This window comes from Cupressus sempervirens, chromosome 2, assembly GCF_028749045.1.
Source record: "Cupressus sempervirens isolate cs-2001-9-10 chromosome 2, ASM2874904v1, whole genome shotgun sequence".
In the NCBI taxonomy this organism is placed as follows: Eukaryota; Viridiplantae; Streptophyta; class Pinopsida; order Cupressales; family Cupressaceae; genus Cupressus; species Cupressus sempervirens.
Window position 1 is genome coordinate 59503537 of NC_143119.1, and position 20530 is coordinate 59524066.

At 36.6% G+C, this 20530-nt stretch overlaps 1 protein-coding gene across 2 annotated transcripts in view; it reads right to left on the reverse strand.

The window, feature by feature from the left end:
• AR401 (S-adenosyl-L-methionine-dependent methyltransferases superfamily protein) overlaps positions 1 to 20530 on the reverse strand; it is a 119308-nt gene that overhangs the window by 59513 nt on the left and 39265 nt on the right. For both annotated transcript variants that reach the window (XR_016359760.1, XM_089812625.1), the window contains exons 3-4: positions 18773 to 18985; positions 16095 to 16191 (exon numbers count right to left, since the gene is read on the reverse strand). Coding sequence is in view for 1 of the 2 variants with exons in the window: in XM_089812625.1 (XP_089668751.1) it covers positions 16095 to 16191; positions 18773 to 18985 (310 nt within the window). In the remaining variant the exon portion in view is untranslated. The remainder of the gene's footprint in view (positions 1 to 16094; positions 16192 to 18772; positions 18986 to 20530) is intronic.

Below are 20530 nucleotides of genomic sequence, written 5' to 3' on the forward strand. Positions count from 1 at the left end.
GAGAGGTCTAAAGGCAGAGTGACAAGAAAGTTAGATGTGATCAAAGCCTCTTGGAAGGCAACAGGTTGTACTGTATTGAGTGATGGGTGGTCAAATATATGTCAGAGGCCTTTGATTAATGTTTTAGTGGCTTCCCCTGAAGAAGTTGTGTTCTTGAAAGTGATTGACACGATCAATCAAAAGAAAATTTCAGCATATATTTTCCAAATATTAAAAGAAGCTATTATTGAAGTGGGGGTAAAAAATGTGGCTTAGGTGGTTACTGATAGTGCAGCGAACTGTGTGGGAGCTAGGAAGCTGATTGTAGAGAAGTACCCACAGATTTATTGGAGCCCATGTCAAGCCCATTGTTTGGATTTGTTGCTTCATGACTTGGCCAAGTTCCCATGGATACATGAGGCAATTTATAGAGGAAGATCAGTTGCAAATTTCATTAGAAACCATCGTCTCACCTTGAGTCTTTACAAGAAACATGCATCGAGAGAGTTGTTGAGGCCTTGTGACACAAGGTTTGTTTCATTCTATATCACATTGAGGAGAGTAATTGAAGAAAAAGCAGCTTTGAGATCTGTGATTTGTTCTAATGAGTGGGAAAGTTCAGCACTTTCTAAAAGTGCTAAGGGGAAGAACATAGAGCAAATCATTTTAAACAGCAACTTTTGGGAAAGTGGATCAAAGGTTTTGAACATATGTGGTCCAATTATTGATGTTCTTCATATGGTGGATGGTGACGCTCCTTGCCTTGGCATGCTTTATGAAAGCATGGACCGTTGTAAAGAATCCATTCAGAGAGCCTTGAAGAATGTGCAAGCAGAGTACATGGAGATATGGGAGGCAGTTGATTTTAGGTGGAAAATGATGCACACACCTCTACATGCAGCAGCTTGCTATTTGGAGCCCAAGTTATTTCATATTGATAGACAAAGTGATAGTGAAATTATGGCAAGGCTTTATGATGCCATTAGCAAGTATGAGCCGGATCAAAACACAGCAGCTTTGATTAGGGACCAATGTTGGAGATACAAGAAAGCAGAAGGGATGTTTGGAATGCAAGCAGCAGAGGTAACTGGGTATAGATGGTGGATGAGCTATGGGGCACAAACTCCTGAACTACAGCGCTTTTCCATTAGAGTATTGAGTCAGGGAGCAAGTTCATCAGCATGTGAGAGGAACTGGAGTTGTTTTGACCACATTCATTCTAAAAAGAGGAACAAGCTGCTGTCCAGAAAGTTGGGAGATCTTGTCTATGTTCGCAGCAATTTAAAATTGCTCATGAACCAATCAGCAAAGGACTCCAAAACTTCTTCACAAAAGGGAATTTTAGAAGACATGGCAACTGGACCTCTAGAGGAACCAGACTTTTTGGATGATGAGCTAAGTAGTGACACTGATGATGATTCTAGAGCAGATCAGCCAAGTGCTCTCGATAACTTGGAGCTTTTTTGAAGTTTAATAGTATTGACTTTTGACTATAATATTTTGACAAGAACTATCTTCTTACTTTTGCTAATTTTGAGCTATTTGAAGTTATAAACTTTAAAGTATAAAATGCTGATCTATCTTTTGGATAGTAAAAGAACTTTGTAATCATGATTTCACATGTTTCTTATGGGTTATATCTTATAAATGTGATATCTTTTGTTGTAATGATTTCAAATCTATTTTGTAATCTCAAACTATTCTGATTATATATTGGATAAATTGTTAGACATGAAGAGATGTTTCCTATTGTAGTTATGAATTGAAAAGTTCCTTGCATTAAACTCAAACATATAATAATAATGATAAATAACATATTTTCTTGAGAATTACACGAGGCGAATTTAATGTCGAATTTTTTTTCGAGTTTTTTGACTTGTCGAACTTCATCCGAACTTCATCCTTGTCAAACTCGAACTCGAACTCGAACCTTGTGACTTAGCCCGAAACAGACGAAACAAGTCATGTACCCAAATCCCCGTACCAAGAAGCAAAGGGTACGCGAAGCAAAAGAAGAAATCGAGAAGGCCATCAGAGGAAGGAAATATACTCATGTGATGACAAGTGCGTCTGGGCAGACAAAGGCCAAAATAAACATACTACGGCAGATGTTACAAACAGAGATACCAGTCGAAATCAAAGAACTTCTCCAAACCATGCCTCAACTAAAGATGGCACTATTGAATACCTGCAACACACAACTAAGCATCACTTCCCAAATAAGTCATGCGCAACAAACCTACATTCCAAGAGGGTTGAAAATGGACCCCATGCTACTAGCAGTAAACAACAACCAACACCCGACTTTAGTTGAAATGGGGATTCTAGGAACTATTTTAACGGATACCATAGTTGACAATGGGTCGGGGGTAAATGTCTTGCCCAAGGAGACATGTAAAAGCTTGGGAAGCCTACCCTATGGCCACCCACCTTCAACCTACTCAGTGCAGATCTACAAAGAATAAAACTCCTCGAGATGCTCATGGCTCATAAACCATTAGGACACAACTGTTTGTACTGGACTTCGTTGTGATCCCGCTGAAGAACGTGTATGACATCATTCTCGATAGGGGATGGTAGGTGTCAATGAAGCCAAACCACAATTGGAAGAAGAATACATTGTCGATGGAAAGTGGTGGACAAAACTTCATTATCGACCTCTGTACACAAATGGTGAGCGAGGAGATTCCCTTGTCTTCGGAGTCTAAGTCAGATGAAGAGCATGGCAAGATAGACGAAGGAAGAAAACAAATGGAGCCCAATGATGAAGGTGTACTAGAACTAGAAGAATTCTTAGAGGATGATGTAAGTTCAATGAATGGACTCTTCCATTGGCAAATCGGGGACTACGAATTTTTTCATAGCTATATGTTGGGGGTGGAGGAATTTTACCAACCTGCTAAGAAAGATGGTATTTCTACCAAAGTTTGGAGAATATAAAGAAGGTGTAGCTTGGGTAAATGAAAGTTCCGCTCACAAACTTGAAGTCAAAAGGCCAATCAAGTACGAGAAGCCACCCATATGGACTACTAATCTTAGCGACACTAAGTGTTACATCCCAAATTTTGCCCTAATTTTTAAATTCATCATAATTGTTGGTTTAACGAATTATTTTTCCTGATCATGTGAAACGAGTTAGTTAATTATATACGTTGTATCAACTGTTAACAGATTATTTCTTTTCTTGATCATATGAAATGAGTTAGTTAATTATAAATGTTGTACCAACTGATAACGAATTATTTCTTTCATGATTATGTGAAATGAGTTAGTTATTATAGACAATGAAATAACTAGTGCTCTATAACTATCATTAGATGATTAACAATCGTTTGATTTGAATTAACGATCAATATATTTTGAATTAAGGTGTGGGCAAGAATGTTTTGATTGGGTGATTGCAGGAGAAGACTGAAGAGGGGGGAAGCATTGCTAAATGGGATCATCAGAATGGGATGGTCGTTCAGTTCAATCATCAGGATTAGCAGGTATGACCTAAGACTTCCTTGGAGAGGATACGAAGACTTGACCGCAGATTACATTATGGGCATGCATGAGCTATTAGGAAAACAACATAATAAAAACATAAAGTAATCTAAATTAAAGTATAATTCATACCTTGGAATTAATATTAAATCTCCTAATTTTATCATTATAATAAACCCTTAAATACGAACACATATATATATATAAATGAAGTGGCACCAATAAATTATAGTTATATAATCTAATGATATCACCTCATCAATATACACATATGAACGTACATAAGAACATATAATAATAACAAAATAAAATTTAAACTTCAACTTTTTAATTCTTTTTAAATTCAAATTTATAAAGCATCTGAATAGTCTTCTTGATGACCAATGGTAGCCAAAAGGTCACGACTGACCATTAAAAAGAACATCTTGAATCGATTTGGAACAACCTTCTTCCTTTCTGTATTTTCTCTACTCTCCTTCCAACCTGATATGTCTTAATATCAAGCCCAATGAACAACATGATAAAGGAATTCCTCCATTATATCTGTATGTTTCTTTTTGCACATTTACCTTTTAAATCCATAGAAGAATAAATAGATAGTTTAGTTTTCTAGTAGTATAAATTAAATGAATTGTATTGGTTGATATAGAAGATAGTCATTACTTTATTTTCAGCTGAATATGTTATCAGTTAGTAATGGTTAAAATGTTAGCAAAGTACTCATTTATTTATTTCGTTATATCAGCTGAATAAGAATTACAATTAGAATAGGAAACAGTTACTTTATCCTAGTTAAATTCAATTAAATGGAAGTCATTGTCATGTGACATGGAATCAGTTACTATTTAAATCAGATTATTAGGTGTTTTGAATTGGTTATGAAAATCTGTTTGTTACACTAAAAGCCCAAGCAACGTATTGGTTGGTGATGATTGGGATCTTGTTGAAAGCAGCAGCATTTAAAATCTTTATAGAATATAAAGATGTATTCGCTTGGACTTATAAGGATTTAAAGGGCGTATTGCCAGAGATGCGTGTGTACCACATACCTCTAGTACCACGAGTCATACCTGTGAAGAAAAGACCGTATAGAATAAATAAAAATTATGCCAACAAGGTTGATTTAGAAATCCAACGTATGCTCAAGTCAGGGATCATATTCAAGGTCCAGACAAGTGAATGGGTCTCACACATTGTAATAACATTGAAAAAGTACACAAACCAAATCCGAATCTATGTCAATTTTCAATGTTTGAATGAGCTCACTATAAAGGACCTCTTCCCAATCCCATTCACAAACACAATATTGGAAGAGGTATCCGAACACAAAATGTATTCATTTATGGATGGTTTTTTTGGTTATAACCAAATATCGATTGCAGATTAAGACAAACTGAAAACTACGTACATGGCAGAAGACGAAGTGTATGCATATAACCAGATGCCCTTTGGATTGTGCAACGTGCCAAAAACCTTCCAAAGAATAATTCTTCATATCTTAGACAGTATGTTTGTGGGAAACTTTCAAGCATTTATGGATGATTGGTCTATTTTCAGCGGGCAAGATACACATTTAGCAGTACTAGGGGAGTGTATGGAAAGGTGTTGGTGGGCCAAGTTAGCACTTAACCCGAAGAAGTGCAGATTCATGGTCCCTCGAGGCACGTTATTGGGGCACATCATGTGTAATACAGGACTAAAAACCAAACCAGATAAGGTATGCGTGATAGTTGAAATGGAGGCTCTGACTGATGTGAGCCAAGTTAAATCCTTTCTTGGGAATATAAGCTATTACAAACGATTCATAAAGAATTTTGCCCAAGTTTCCTTTCCTCTCGACAGACTGACAAGAAAAGGGGAACCCTATGTTTGGGGAGCGAAGGAGACTTCTTTTGGGAAGTTGAAGACTCGACTGCTAGGAGCATCGATCTTGGCATATCCGAACTAGGATAAAGAATTTCACATGCATGTGGATGTCACCAACTTTGCAATAAGTGCAACTCTTGCACAAGCAGGCGACCACAGCTTGGATCATCTTGTCTATTTTGCAAGCAAGTTGTTGCCCAAGGTTCAAAAGAATTACAATGTGATGAAGCAAGAAGCCCTAGGCATGATCTACGCAATACAAAAGTTCAAACACTATTTGTTGGCCAAGTCATCCACATTTTACGTGGACGATCAGGCACTAATGTACCTAGTGAACAAGCTTGCTATACAAGGCAGGTTAAGTAGATTGTTGCTACTGCAACAGGAGCTTACTTTCACCATTGTCATAAGGTCGGGAAAAAGCCATGTCATAGTGGACCAACTTTCTCAAATCAAGTTAGGAGAGCTACCAAAAGGTATCAATGATGACTTTCTTGATGCACATCTATTTCGTATTGCCATCCTTCTAAAGTGGTACAAGAGTATTGGGGACTATCTATTGGCCTCACAATTTTCGAGAGAGATGCTACTAATGCACTGTGAAGTAAAACATTCCAATTGATTAACGGACTCCTATACAAAATGGGCCTAGATCGAGTACTTGGAAGGGGTGTGAAGGAGGAAGTGCACGGTGTCTTGTGGGAAGAACATGAAGGTTCAGCAAGGGGACATATGGGGCTAGACACAACGGCACGAAAAGTCCTCCTAGAAGGACTATGGTGGGCTACACTATATAATGATGCCAAGGAAGGGGTGATCAGCTATGACACTCGCCAACGAGCAGACAAACCACTAAAACGAGATTTTATGCCGCTTAACCCCTCACAATCCCAAGCACTGTTTGAACGATGGTGCTTAGACTTTGTTCGACCAATAAAGGTGAGCAAGACTCAGGGATGTCGGTATGTGGTGGTAGCAACAAAGTATCTCACTAAATGGGTGGAAGAATGGGCATTACCAGACAACTCAGCCGATGTATGGAAAAATTTATTTACGAGCAAATCATCACACGTTATGGCATCCCTATCTAATTGACTAGTGATAGGGGAGGTCTCTTTGTCAATCATGTCATCTAATAGCTTACAACTAAGTTTTAAATCTTTCACTCCCTCTCTAGTCTATACTACCCATGAGCTAATGGCCAGGTGAAGGCAACAAATAATATCCTTGTATCTCTAATTTAAAAGTCATGTGAGGTAAAGCAAGCTAACCGGGAGAAGCCATCACCATTATAGGCTTATTGGACGACATATAAGGTGACAATCGGACAAACACCGTTGCAATTAATGATCGGACAAGAAGTAGTAGTACTGACAGAGTTTATGGTTCCGAGCCTTCGGATAGCAATTGAGAATAGAGTTGGAGATATGGAAAGCCTTTGGGAAAGGTTATATTGATTGAACAAGTTGGATGAGCAAAGACTAATGGCACAATGGACAATGGAAGTGGCATAAACTCACCATAAAGCATGACACAATAAACATTTGAAGCGGATGAGGTTTCAACCCGGACAATTAGTGCTCAAGTACAATGGCCGCAATGAGATTAAACACGTTAAGTTTAAAGAGAAATGATTGGGACCATACAAAATACAAGAAGTTGGTGATAATGGATTGATCCAGTTGTGGACTCTCAATGGACGTGAGATCATGGACCCAATTAATGGTTTGAAGCTAAAGATTTACCATCAAAGGCACAAAGACCTGAGAAGATTGGATATTTTACAATTAAGTAAAAGTTCAAAAATATTGGGAAGATTAAAACAAAAAAAAGAATGAAAAAAATAATTAGAAGTAAAGCAACATCGTACGACATATCCAGAAAGTAAGTAGAACCACATTGTACAGCGTAAAACTAAAGGCAATTTTGAAAGTCACACCGTGTGGCATATTCAAGCTTTTAGCAGTGTTGTGTGTGGGGGAAATCACATCATACAACATCTAGGTGAGTAGAAAGACTACGCACACCTTCCCAAGCACATCCAAAGAACGAAATATCACCGTACAAGCTATTCAAACTTGAACACATCAAGGCAAGCAAAGTATCACCATATAGTGTTAAGACAAGTAGAGTGTCACCATACAGTGTTGAGACAACCAGAGTGTCACCGTACAGTGTCAAGACAAGTAGGGTGTCACTGTATGACATCGAGGGAAAGTAGAACCCCACCGTACGGTAATGAGGCAAGTTAGGATGTCTGCGTACAGCTTCCCAACCATGTCCAAGGAGGGAGAAACACCGTACAGTTAACCAATGTCATTGTGTGTCATACAACGCCACCATATTGTCATATGAATTAAAGCAATCTGAGCACGGGTAGAACATTAACAAATACACTATCCCCGTAGGCAGCACATTGAGGCTGTCGTAGGGCCTTTACTGTAAGCACACATGCATATATTAATAACAAAACATAAGGCAACAAGCATATATCATCAAGCAGCGAGCATATGTTAATAACAAAAGCGTATGAAAGGAGAAACATAAAAAAGGCCAAAGATTGCATAGGCAGCACAACTACTACAAAGATTGGAGGAAAAAAGATGAAAGGCAAGGAAACATAAGGATTGGAAGTTGTACATAAACTAAATCACAAAGGCATAGGCATGGAGAAGACTTATATCAACTGCACATTAGATTGAAGACACAATCCTTATATGGTTTGCAATATAGAGATAGGACTCGATTGGAGAAGACGGCTCAAGCAACCACGACTGGCCCAAAGAGCTCAAATGCAAAAAGTTAGAGATTGTAGCTGTAGACAAGGATCACAACCGTATGGTGACAGCTAAGCCCTAACCATTTTTCTGTACGAAGACAAAAACAAAAACCGTTATGCAGTCTGTTAAAAAGTGGAGGTGGAAAGCAAAGTTGCAGGCAAATGGTTCAAGTAGCCAAAGTATGAATCCAAATAAGTAGGCACAAACTCTACCTTCAAGGATCAAAGTTGCAAGAGGAAAGAAAAAGAAAACAAGGCCAAGAGTATAGGGCCACTAGATGGCATTGGCGAGTTCTCAAAGAGAGTCTATCACGACCCAGACTGTCATGTTTGAAGGCTTGAACAGTTTGAACAGCAGAAGATGGTAGTTTGAGAATGTTGATACACCAGATAATTTGCTCGTCAAAGATAATTTATCGATAGTGCAAGTGCAATGGGTTATTCAAATGCCCATCTTTTGAATTAAGAATTTTGAAGGTCTATTGCGGGGGATGATTGAATCCTTTGACAACTTTTCACAATAGAGCACCGTCACCTACATGAACCAATTGGTAACAGTTTCCTTTACACTGCCAAAATTTTGAAGGGTGTTTGGATTGCCAACAAAGGAGGTCAAGGTTTATTTGAAGCCACAAAAAATGGCTAAGGAGACTAAAGATTTTTATATTTCAATGATTTGTAGAGACGACCTTACTACTGCCAAGGAGTCCCTTTGAAAGTCATCACACAACCAATGTATTAAGAAGACATTCATCCGAGAAGGATATTGAAGATGCCTCTTGGATGTCGTGAAGAGCCAACTGATAGGTTTGAGCCGCGCATTCGATATCTCCTTTCCACATGTCTCTTTGATGAACCACCTACTAGGTGGCGGGATGTATGATTGGGCTACTGTATTGGCAGAGCGAATGTATGAGTTTATGACTCTCCAGCACAAGACTTTCTATATGCCACATTACACCAGAGGATTGTTGTTGGATGCCATGGTAGAACAAATACCACATGACCTTCCGTCAAACCAGATCCGAATAGGACAGTTGGCACCTGATGAGCCTCCTATTATGAGATGGCAGCACTTAGAGACACATGGTAGCCAAAAGACAGGAGCAAGACAAAAATGAGCTCGACAAGAGTTGGGTCCAAGCTTGGAACATAGGGACGTGAATGTCAGGATGGCGACACTTAGACATGCTTGGTGGGCAAAACATAGGAACAAGACAAAAATGAGCTCAACAACAACTAGTTCCAAGCTTGGAACATGGGTACACTAATAGTGGCCGCCAGGCTACTTCTGATAGTGAGTGTTACAAATAGCAGTCGAGATGACGAGGATGAGGTGGAGGTAGTATCTGAGCCCAGCCATTAGTTGTGCAACTGATGTCGTCTTCCATGGCACACTTGACACTTGTTGCCAACATTGTTGCCGTTCAAGCTGATGCAGCCCTAATTTCCAAAAATTAAGGCCTCAATTGGATAGTCATCTCTAGTCTTTTTATCCTATAAATTACCTTTATTTTGGATTTAATATTCACTTCCCATAAGTTTTGATTTTTACTATCTAATTTATGTTGTCTTTATTCTATATACAATCATGCTAACATTCATTGTGAATATTGTTCATTTATAATAGATGGATCTTCAGTTTTGGTGAATTTGTTTCCTAGAATATTTCTAAAACATCCTTCCTATTTTTGGGGAACCTCGTGGGAACAAAATCTGAATGAAATTACATTAAAGATTTGGCTTTCGCGGTTCAATGTTTAACCAAAGCTTCACGTGAAGCATGAGTGTGGAGTACTCTGGTTATTATCACTTTCAGCTTCCTACATTTTGAACTTTTCCAGAAATGTGCAATATGAATGCAATTTCTTATTACCATACACTTGCTGTGTATCTTAATACGAATTCTAGGTGAAACTCTGATTAATTTTTCAGAATTATATTTTTACTTGCATGTTGCTACTGATTTATATGTCTTGACTATCCTGCTGCAAGCTTTGATTTCAAATTAACTGTTGTATTTTAATCAAACTGATTACACATGTCTTAGTACTTTGGAGTTTGGGTCGAATGAAAACTTGTTAAGTTATATAAATTAACACTATACGTGACTATCTATAAAAGGAATCAGTTTGATGGTATATAGTGTGCTGTGATTGGAAGAGACGTGATTCTGGAGTAGTTTTTGTACAACCATCATGCTTTCACCATGTATAAGATTATTTACAATATACTATGTTGCAGTGATTATTGGATTGTTCTTCGTGTTTCTTTATTATTAAAATAGTTTGCTTTATTCTTAGAAGTGTTTTTAGTTAATATTCTATGACATTTGCTTCGAACCATGAAGTAAGTTCATATATTTTGAGCCTTATTTCTCATATTTGGATTGCTAGGATGCTGTCATTCAAAATCCTTAAGGAGATATTTCAACCCCTTTGCCTGCACTTCCTCTTCAGCCATCAGCAACTTAGTCTGGAATATGGTCTTGAAAACAAATCATAGCAGTCAGGAAATCTGGTTGAAGATAAAAATCTCCAAAGAAGAATCGCACATCAGTAATTAAAGGCAGAAATATTATAAAAAGAAGGCACAATGGAGGATAGTCAATGTTGAGGTTCTGTCTGGTTACCCACACATACAATAATAAGATGATGTTCAGTGTTAACCGACCCTAAAGATAGAAGCATTCAAGGATAAACAAGCAATTTTCTGAATCAGTTTGGAGATGCATATGAGAACGGAACTATAACGGCATAAAAGACCGCATTCACTGTTTGATCAATAGCAGCACGATAAAATCATCCTCCTTGAATTAAGGCAATCGTTGAAACCAGATCGTGACTTTGTTAATTCGAGGAGTATGAGATGGACTTGAAGCCAACTGGGCAGTATGTAATAGAGGAAATAATAATAGGAAGGAAGTCTTCGAAAGGCTCTCCCAGGCCAGAGTTCAGAGGTTATACTCTCGTGTTAATGAGATTAATGTTCAAAAATGCCTTTTTGAAAACAATATTCAAGGAGCATAACTGTCATATAATTAATTATCTAGTTTGGCTGTTAATTGCCAAGTAGTTGGACAGAGATGAGAGGTGTTGTTTCATAGGGTTATGATGCCCCTTATGTGGTTTATAAATAAAGGGTGCAGCAAAGAAGATTGACACCTTTTGTTTTTTATTGACATAAATTATTCGTTGTAACTTGATTATAAGACAGTGAATCATAGTTTTCAAAAGGGCTGGAGCGATCACTTCTGATATGAATGTTAGAATACCGTGTCTTTATTGAAGGGAAGCATAGAAGTCATTTATAAATGAGATTGGTCCTTTGTGGCTTTCAAAAAAAATCCAGTAATATCTTTTTGATTCAATTTGTGCAAATTTTATTTCATAGCATTTGCTGTTCAACAATTAAGGAATTATAGAAAGAGTTTATGTGCTTCCTATTCCTTATCTAATCGGCTTTCTATCCAAAGAAATTAAAATCCCTTTTAGATTAACAGCGAATAGCATATATGATTTAACTTTTTGCATTCTACAACTTAGATCAGTTTATGAATACTGGAATGGATCTTTCGTCTCACATAGTTGTACCTAATAATCTGTATTACGTTTGACTCTGTTGCCCAAATAAATGAGGCACTAGTCTCTAAAATCATTTGGAAACTGGTTTCCATCCTATGTATGCATTTTGATTTTGGAACATTGATATTTTTAAAAAAGTTAATCCAAAACATTTTTATTTTAAGGTTATCATTAGGATTACGTTAGGTAAAAAGTGGTGGAAATTTGAAGATTTCTTAATCCCTTTGACGTTTGCAAGTTTCTTCTTTTGTTGCATTTTGTGATCAGATTTATCTGCTTTATGAACCATAAAACTTGAGAGATTTGTTCGAGATTTGGCATACCTACGTTGGCTTTGCAGAGCTAGTAGCGCAGAGGACCCGGATCCAATTGATCAGTCTTGTCAAGTTGGTCTTTAACCCTTTAGAATTCCAGCATTGAGTTAGCAAGGCTCATAGGGTTCTAATCTGTGGTTTTGTGAACCAACACCAGCATTTGGCCAAGTTAGGGCCCCCGTGGTTATGACTCCACCAATAGTATCTCAGCCTGTAGTGACCACAAAGAGATCCCACGAGGTACTATCTGTCATGGCGGAAGCTCCAATAGTAGCACCTAATATAGCTCCAAGATGAGTTACAAAGTTACACCTGTCACCATCCAGAATGGTGACTGAAGTGGTGTGATAGAGACTCAAATTCAAGAGATCAGCAATAGCATGTCACAGACACCCCAGGTCAAACTCGACATAGTGGGGTTAGATGTTGTGGTAATAGTTGATGCAACATTATTGGTTGACCCAGTGAGTATGGTTGAGCAAATTGGAGAGCCTTCCGCACTGAGAAAGTGACGCACTCCCCATGAGGTGAAGCATGCCAGTGATTACATACTGCAACGGTTTTAGACTGCATCACTGACTCAAGGCAATTTTATCCAGTGTCCCATACATGAGAACCTCCATTCCGATAAGATGAGGTTGGATAGTGCAGCATCAGTGGAGTTGGAGGGCACCAAAGGGCACCAGAGGTGGCGAACAAATGACCCCTACAATAGTAGTTGATGTTGCTAAGGAAGGATGCCTTCCAGGCGAGGCACTGGTTGAGGTAGGGGTATAAACGACAGAAGAAGAGGAAGAACCAGCAGATGATACATTGGATGTAGATCTTCAAACATATATTGACAATCTTATTGTTGTGGTGGATTGAGGCAAGCGCATTGCATAGGTTGGGTGACCAACTCCGGACAAAGTTGAACCCTCTAGCATCCTCATCTACTCCAGGGACACTTCCTTCTTCCTCATCTTAGGTGTTTCTTTATGTTATTTATTCAAAATTATCTTGTTTTGTATTCGTCATCAGGAGACGACTTTCTTTTTTGGGTGATGATGTTGTCAGGAAACTTGGTAGTTAGGCAATTTGGCAAAACTGAGGCATTTACAAGGGTGCGACGGTTCACCTTGCACCCCCTCGAACACTAAGTATAAACCTTCTTCATAAGCAAAGGCATGTCGTGCATTGCAAATGTAACCTTGAGTTCGATGAGTAATGAATATATGAGTTTCTTCTGAGTTCTCTACATTTCCTATATTGAATACCTTGTTCTGGATCTATGCATTAGTTCTTGTTATCCACAAGTAAAAAACATTGGTTAAAATAAGAGATTAATAAAGAGTATTAATAAAAACTTGTATAAAAAGGGAGGAATGATTATCTATTTAGTAATATAATAATTAAAAGGTAACATTTTCAGAAGGTGTGAAGATTTGGAATCCACCACCTTAAATGTATAAAATATTCATGTGAGACTTAGGAAGGACACAAAGATCACTCAAGGCAGAAGGAGGAGGTTGCTCGGTGGGCTATGGACATTTGGGAATGGGGCACAGAATGTGTGTCCAACTTGGAGCACAAAGTACATCGAGAACTGTCCTAGCCAAGGCTTAGATATTTGTTGTAATGTTACTGAATTACACCAGCACTTGCACACAAGTTCTTTTAAACAAATGGTACTCAAGAATTATCCCACATGCAACACACTGGTATGATGAACAACAATAGCTGGTCCATACAGTCTAAGTTGTGGGGTGGTGGGTACTGGCCGTACAAAAGAATGGGCTATGTGTAAGGCAAACAAAGGTGGACAACTGGTGTATGGCTAGGAGGTAGAGCTTGTATGGTGAGGAGAGCCAAACAAGGTTGTATAATGTAGCAAAAAACTATATGGCGGAGTTGTTGCTGCCCAATATGGAGGCAGATAAGGGTGGGGTTGTATAGTGTCTGAAGATGGTTCGTACGATGCCTCAGCACAAATCATACGGTATAGAGATGACAGTTTGTCGTATGTACAGAGTCCTAAGCAAATTGGTAGTAGCTACGAATGAAGATGAGGTGAACAATTAATGCCCCAGTCGCACACAAATTATCCCTCTGAATGTCTAATGTAATCGCAATGCAAGTAAATAGAAAAAAAAAAGCTAAATTTCATCATGACAAAGTAATCTTGATTCAAATTTTATTGAATAATGATATGCCACAATGTATTGAATATACACCATACACAAGAAAGATTATTAATTTGTAGCTGAAGCTGAAATTATAGTTGCAAACAATGATGGTGCTTAGACTTGCTAGATCCAAGCAAAGTAATCCAACAAGCAAAATAGGGTGGGACTAAAACCCACCAAAACTACACAAGCCAAGTACGAAAGGTCTTTCACTTTGAAATGGTTAACAATAGCAAAATTCCACACAATTCGCAAATATAAACAAATCAAGTTGCACACCTATAACAACCAACTTGACAGACATATATACCTTGTCGAAGGAAAACTCCCGAGTGAGAAACAACGTTCTAATACCTAACACGAAAAACACCTACACCTATGGAATAACTAAAGATGGGCCCGAGATATACATAAACTGATTGGAACCCTAATTACAAATATATTTTTATTTCATTTTATTTAATGACGGGGTATTTATTTGCACTTGTGTTGAGCATTGTTCTATTCAACGAGCAACTATGTAATGAGGTGGTATGCTTTGCTCGTCCAATATATGTCATATCAGACCACTAAAGTATCCTTAAGAATGATTGCTTCAAGTGCTTGTGACACAGATATGTATTGGAAAGCCTTGATGATAAAAGATATTGAGAATATACTATCAATATATGATTTTGGTGATAATGTGAAAGACATATGTGGCTACATAACTCAATTTAATGTGTCGACAACTGAATTTATAATGCTAGACAAATTAACCTGTGTTGTAATTAAATTTTTTATTTACATCTAATTCAGTAACCTTACACCTGATGAATGATCTTATAGCTTTAATTTATTAAATCCACGGCCAATATGTTATTAGCTCTTGAATTAAACCCTATTAAAATTGCAATATGATAACATGGAACTTGTCAATAAGAAGCATAATGCCAGTTGTTGATCAACCTGGAAAAAAATAAAATAAAAAAGTGCATTCCCTCCATTCATAGTGAAAAATATATGAGTATAAATGATAAATCTACTTTCTCAGAAAAAGAACTCATATATTGTACAGAAGTTTCTAAAGTAAATGGATCCTGCAGCATTCTTGTTAGATTATTATTAACTTCTTAAGTTATAACACGGAAGAATGCATATCATATTATGTCAGAAACGCAGGAGATATTTCCCTCGTGACTAAAAAGTAGTGAGGGTTTTTTAAGGAAAAATTTAATTTTCTACCTATTTTGGACTTGGATCTAATCAGATTATGCTTATCAATTTTTACGGCTTCCTATGTTAAAAGGGAGTACTTTAAGGGATTCATTAATGAGTATAAAATTATGTCCACAACAGCGTAAGCTTGAGCCAATTGCAACTTACAAGATTATTTTCCTTGGATGTATATACAAAAAGGGAACATTTATTGATGACAATCTAACCGTAATTTATGTCACTGTTTAAACCTGTCATTCTGCACTTCAAGCTAGGTTAATCAGTTTTAGAAATGACAATAAATACAGATAAGGATGCCATAGGGAATGGCAATAATTTCAATAGCTAATTATTCTAGTTTATCAATCCACAAACATAATTTATGATCACTTAACACTAATCGTCATCCAAGCACTCAATCTTTTATTTGTAGTCAAATACATAGAAATTACACGACCCAAAAAAAAAAAGATCAAACCAAGAAATATTGCTGGAATCCCCATAATCACAAAGTATACTTAACTAACAATTAACCCTTTTCTATCTACATTAAACCCTAAAATTATGTAAAAAATTGTTACCAGTATATTGAAGTGCATATCTGTTCTACTAAACTCTAGAAACAGAAAATCACTAAATTTTGATAGTAGTATTACTATATAAACAGATGGAACGTAAAAAATATTTTTATGAAATCAAGCTGCATTCAAGAATGAATCCGTACCACAAAGTTGATATTGGGAAAACCATTCCGAATGGCAAGATTCTGTGCCAGCTCAACAGCTCCCTCACTGTAATCAGATCCAGTCAAATCTGAAAACCTACCTCCAAAAATAATTCAAATCTGTCAGGTTTAGAGGAGGATCATAACATAACCTTGTCCAAGAAAAGTGCCAAAAAATGAGATGAAAACAGAGAACAAAATTGTTTCTTTGGTAGAAAAAGACTTTCCGTAATCATGATCTAGATGCAGATGTATATAAGCTTGCAGGACCATAAATAAGATACAAATAGGACCAATGAGAACAAGACAATTTATTATTTTGTAAGTTATAAACAAGCCACTAACTATATAGTTCTGACCATTATTAACTTATTCATTCTATGCCTGAGTTATGGGCATGTTAATAAGTTCAATAGATTGGATAAGAAAAAATATGAAATTAATTCAATTCAATTAACTAATTGGTGTGCACACACCAAACAGATAAAATGAATAAATGAACTATGGCTGGACTTAGGAACTATATAATTATGGGCTACTTTACAACTAACAGATATGTTATTATTATAATAATAAATGATTTTTTATGGGTTCTGCTGGCATCTAACATACGGTAAAGAAATAAGTTCATTAGATTGGATAAGAAAAAATATGAAATTAATTCAATTCAATTAACAAATTGGTGTGCACACACCAAACAGATAAAATGAATAAATGAACTATGGCTGGACTTAGGAACTATATAATTATGGGCTACTTTACAACTAACAGATATGTTATTATTATAATAATAAATGATTTTTTATGGGTTCTGCTGGCATCTAACATACGGTAAAGATTTATCTATTTAAGGAGCTCTAATCTCGAATCTAAGTAGCATCTGCATGTTAACAATGGATCAGAAGGCTGATCACAAACATCGATAGTTCCTAATAATTTATGTAGATTTTTTCCAGAATCTATATCTATACTGAGGTGTAGAAGCCTTAAAAAAATTATTTTCCGTTTATCTAATCGTCAAATCTCCAAAGCAGTAAGAAGGTAATGAAAAAATAAGAATATATAATTAGAAGTAATTTTAGTATGAAAATCATCTGATTGCCATGATACTAGTTATTTTTCGAAGAAATTATTTTGCAGCTTACCAAGAAATTGTGTGGATCAAGTCAAAACCACCCTAATTTTACAAACATTTACTCACCTCCACACTAATCAATATACAGAACTATCTGCAAACTAACTCAAAAAAAGGAAAGGACAGTATAAAACATTCATGCTGACACAGTTGAACCAAACCCTAAAAAGAGCTTATGACTTGTGTATAGATACTAGTCATATTAAAAACAAGATGTACAATAGAAATCAGGATGGAATAATAATCAGAAACAATAAATCCAAGTCTTTCAAAACTGAATAAATTGCAATATAGATCAAGCAAACAAGAAGATTGACCATTTTGTACTAGGACTAAGAGATCCAGTTTAATTTTTCCAAGACCAAGGTAGTTGTCCAAAAATTTCCATTAAAAGCATGAAATTTCTTCCACAGGCCAACACAGTTATCCTATTCAAAAATTTCTGACTAGATAGCGACTTAAATGCAAGGGAATAGTGATTCACAGAAGAAAAGAAAACAAAAAACAAGAATAGCAAGCAAATATGAAGGAAAAAACAAGCACATTACAGAAAGTCGTTTACTATCAAAGATCTAATAACATTACAAAGATTACCATTGCAAGCAAAAACTCAAACCACTACAAGAGTAAGTATAGTGGTTTGACAATCACTTTTAACACAGCCTAATGTAAATTTGGGCACATGAAAAGATATACAACTTCAAGCATCCAAAAACCAGGATGGGGGAATGAGCAGTGAGGATGGACCCTATCAAATATAGAAAAAGTAATCATGAGGATGAGATCAATACACTGTTAATCTATTTTTGGCGCATCTACATTAGATACATTATCATTGATACATGTTCTCAGAAGAAAAGCATAAGACAGTGGGCACCAGCTATCCACTGTGGAATCTGAGTATCCTTCGATCTTGTTTCAAATGGACAAAAATTTCATTTGCTAGATCTCTAAAAAGCTGTTCCACATTAGTTTTGATACATTTAGATGGATTAGTGCTACATAAATGTGGCAAGAAATTTGTCATATTTAGTGAACTAAAAAATAGCAGATGAAAAAGAAACGCCATGGTGTTAGCTGTCTGACTATAGATGGTCTGTTCCGTACCATAAAACAGTAATCCTTCAACTAGAGATGGATAAGTATAGATCATTAAGTAACATAACATGAGCAAGTAAGAAATATCACAGAAATAACACAGTGCAACATATGGCAGAAAGATAAATCTTTTCATAGCATGGTGTCTTCCTACAATCAACAACAACGTGTATTGTTCTGACCTCTATACAAATAATACTCAACAGTTGGTTAAGTCTACCAACCACCAGCAACTAACACAGTTTTGGAACAATTGTTTTATTATACTACCAAATTTGATAACAAAGCATTATTTGATTACTAATGGCATAATTGCCGTCTACACATGGCTAAGTCATACAAAACTGTTGTTATCATAACTTAGTGGTAAGTTTTGAGGCACACAACATGCTACAAGCAAATTAATCACTGCACAAATTAGTAATCACAGAGTTTCAAGGAATACCCTTGCTTTGCAAGTGCCTGAAGGAATAGACCATTTCCAGTCCCCACATCAAGCACATTATAGCTTGCTAGATCTGTGGAGATTGCATCTGGATTTGATTCCTCTAATTTTAGATTCACCAGATCTGCTTGATCTAAATTACAACCCTGCTTAAGACTTAAGCAAAGTCTTGTTGTCCATGCAGCAACAGTTTCCATAACCTCAACCCCAAACCTGAAATCAAGAAAACGTCTCCCAGTAACTATCTTAGAAATGAACATCATTTGAAAGTGAAACCATACTCCAAAATAATGTGGTGCATTTAATTTATGTCATTACAGATGAAGGGAATTGTAGAAAGAAACCCCAAAATAACTATGTAATTGCAAGTAAGCACAGTCAATCCAAGTTGGTCCATTTGCAAATTAATACTCTACTTCAAACAAGCAAGGTGCTCATTATCTTCAAAATATGATTTCTCCCAATTCAATTAGTAAACAGCAAGTCTTATTAGCACCCTTCTACAATACTTTCTATATAACTATATATATTGTTGGTCATTTTAATCCTATCCATTACATAATGTAATTTCTAAGTTCTAAAAATAACAAGAAACATGACAATGTCAACTGAAGCCAGCAGTGTTGACTTCTTTGCTCCATTGTGAAGAAGGTTGGTTTTGAATGCTAGCATAGACATGTCTTCTCCAATCAAGAGAGGAGTCTCTATGTATTTGTGATCAATTGAGGTCTAATTTCAAAATTGAGGCTTAGGAAAGTCTTCAAAACCCATTCTAGTTTTCTTTCATATGCTGTCCAATGGGTCCTCTGTGGGGAGTTTCTGTTGCAGAGCACAGATACTGAGTTAGATCAGCATTTTCTCTGCAATAGTGGCAATTTTTCTTGATTTGGGTTAGGGCAGGGAAATGGTGACAACATTGGTAAAAAAAAATTGGTCAAAAAGCATTCGTTGAAAGGTTTAAACAGGTTCCCAGCTCCAAGACTGAGCATTCCAACTTTGGAAAAGCTATTTTGTCAGATAACTCATCTACAGGTGTCTAGAGACCATTTAGCATAACTAGCAACCCTGCAATCGGGAACATAGGGCATTGCAAAACCAAAAACGCTATTGACTCCCTCAAACAAACCATGAGACTGATCAAGGAACCTGGGATAGAATGGACAATTTCTTTGTTAATTGATAGCTCTTGGGAGAAGGGTAAATAGTGTCCTAGTAAAGTCTTGCTAGATATTGATAGAATGTTTCATGAACAAAACATATCAAGATATGAATGAATTAGGAGCATTTTGTGTTTAAGCCAAGTAATCTTAGATAGTAGGAAATGCAGGTCGAAAATAAGAACTGGGGATCATCTTGTGGGGTAATGGTCAAGTGATAGCATTGTTAATGGTGCAACCATGGTTCAAATCCCCACTTGGCTCAGATAAACAGTGTTTATGCCGGTTTGGACCCACCTTTGCTGGGCTGGTGTACTTGCAGGCTCTATGCCCCTGCTGGGTTACTATGCTCCCAGGTTAAATATCACCGATCAAAAAAAATAAGAATAATTTTGTAACAATGGGGGCATGCTTTTTTTATAAAGCCTCCCAAAAGGTAAAAGATAGGATAACTGTTACAATCCAGCAAACTTAAGCATATTTTCATCTTTACGTTTTTAATCAAAGGGGAGCAATCCCACAGTTGCAGTATATATCAAAATGAAACAGGCAATTTTCACAATGATAATTTACTATAATCCATAGTTTAAAAAATGCCTGT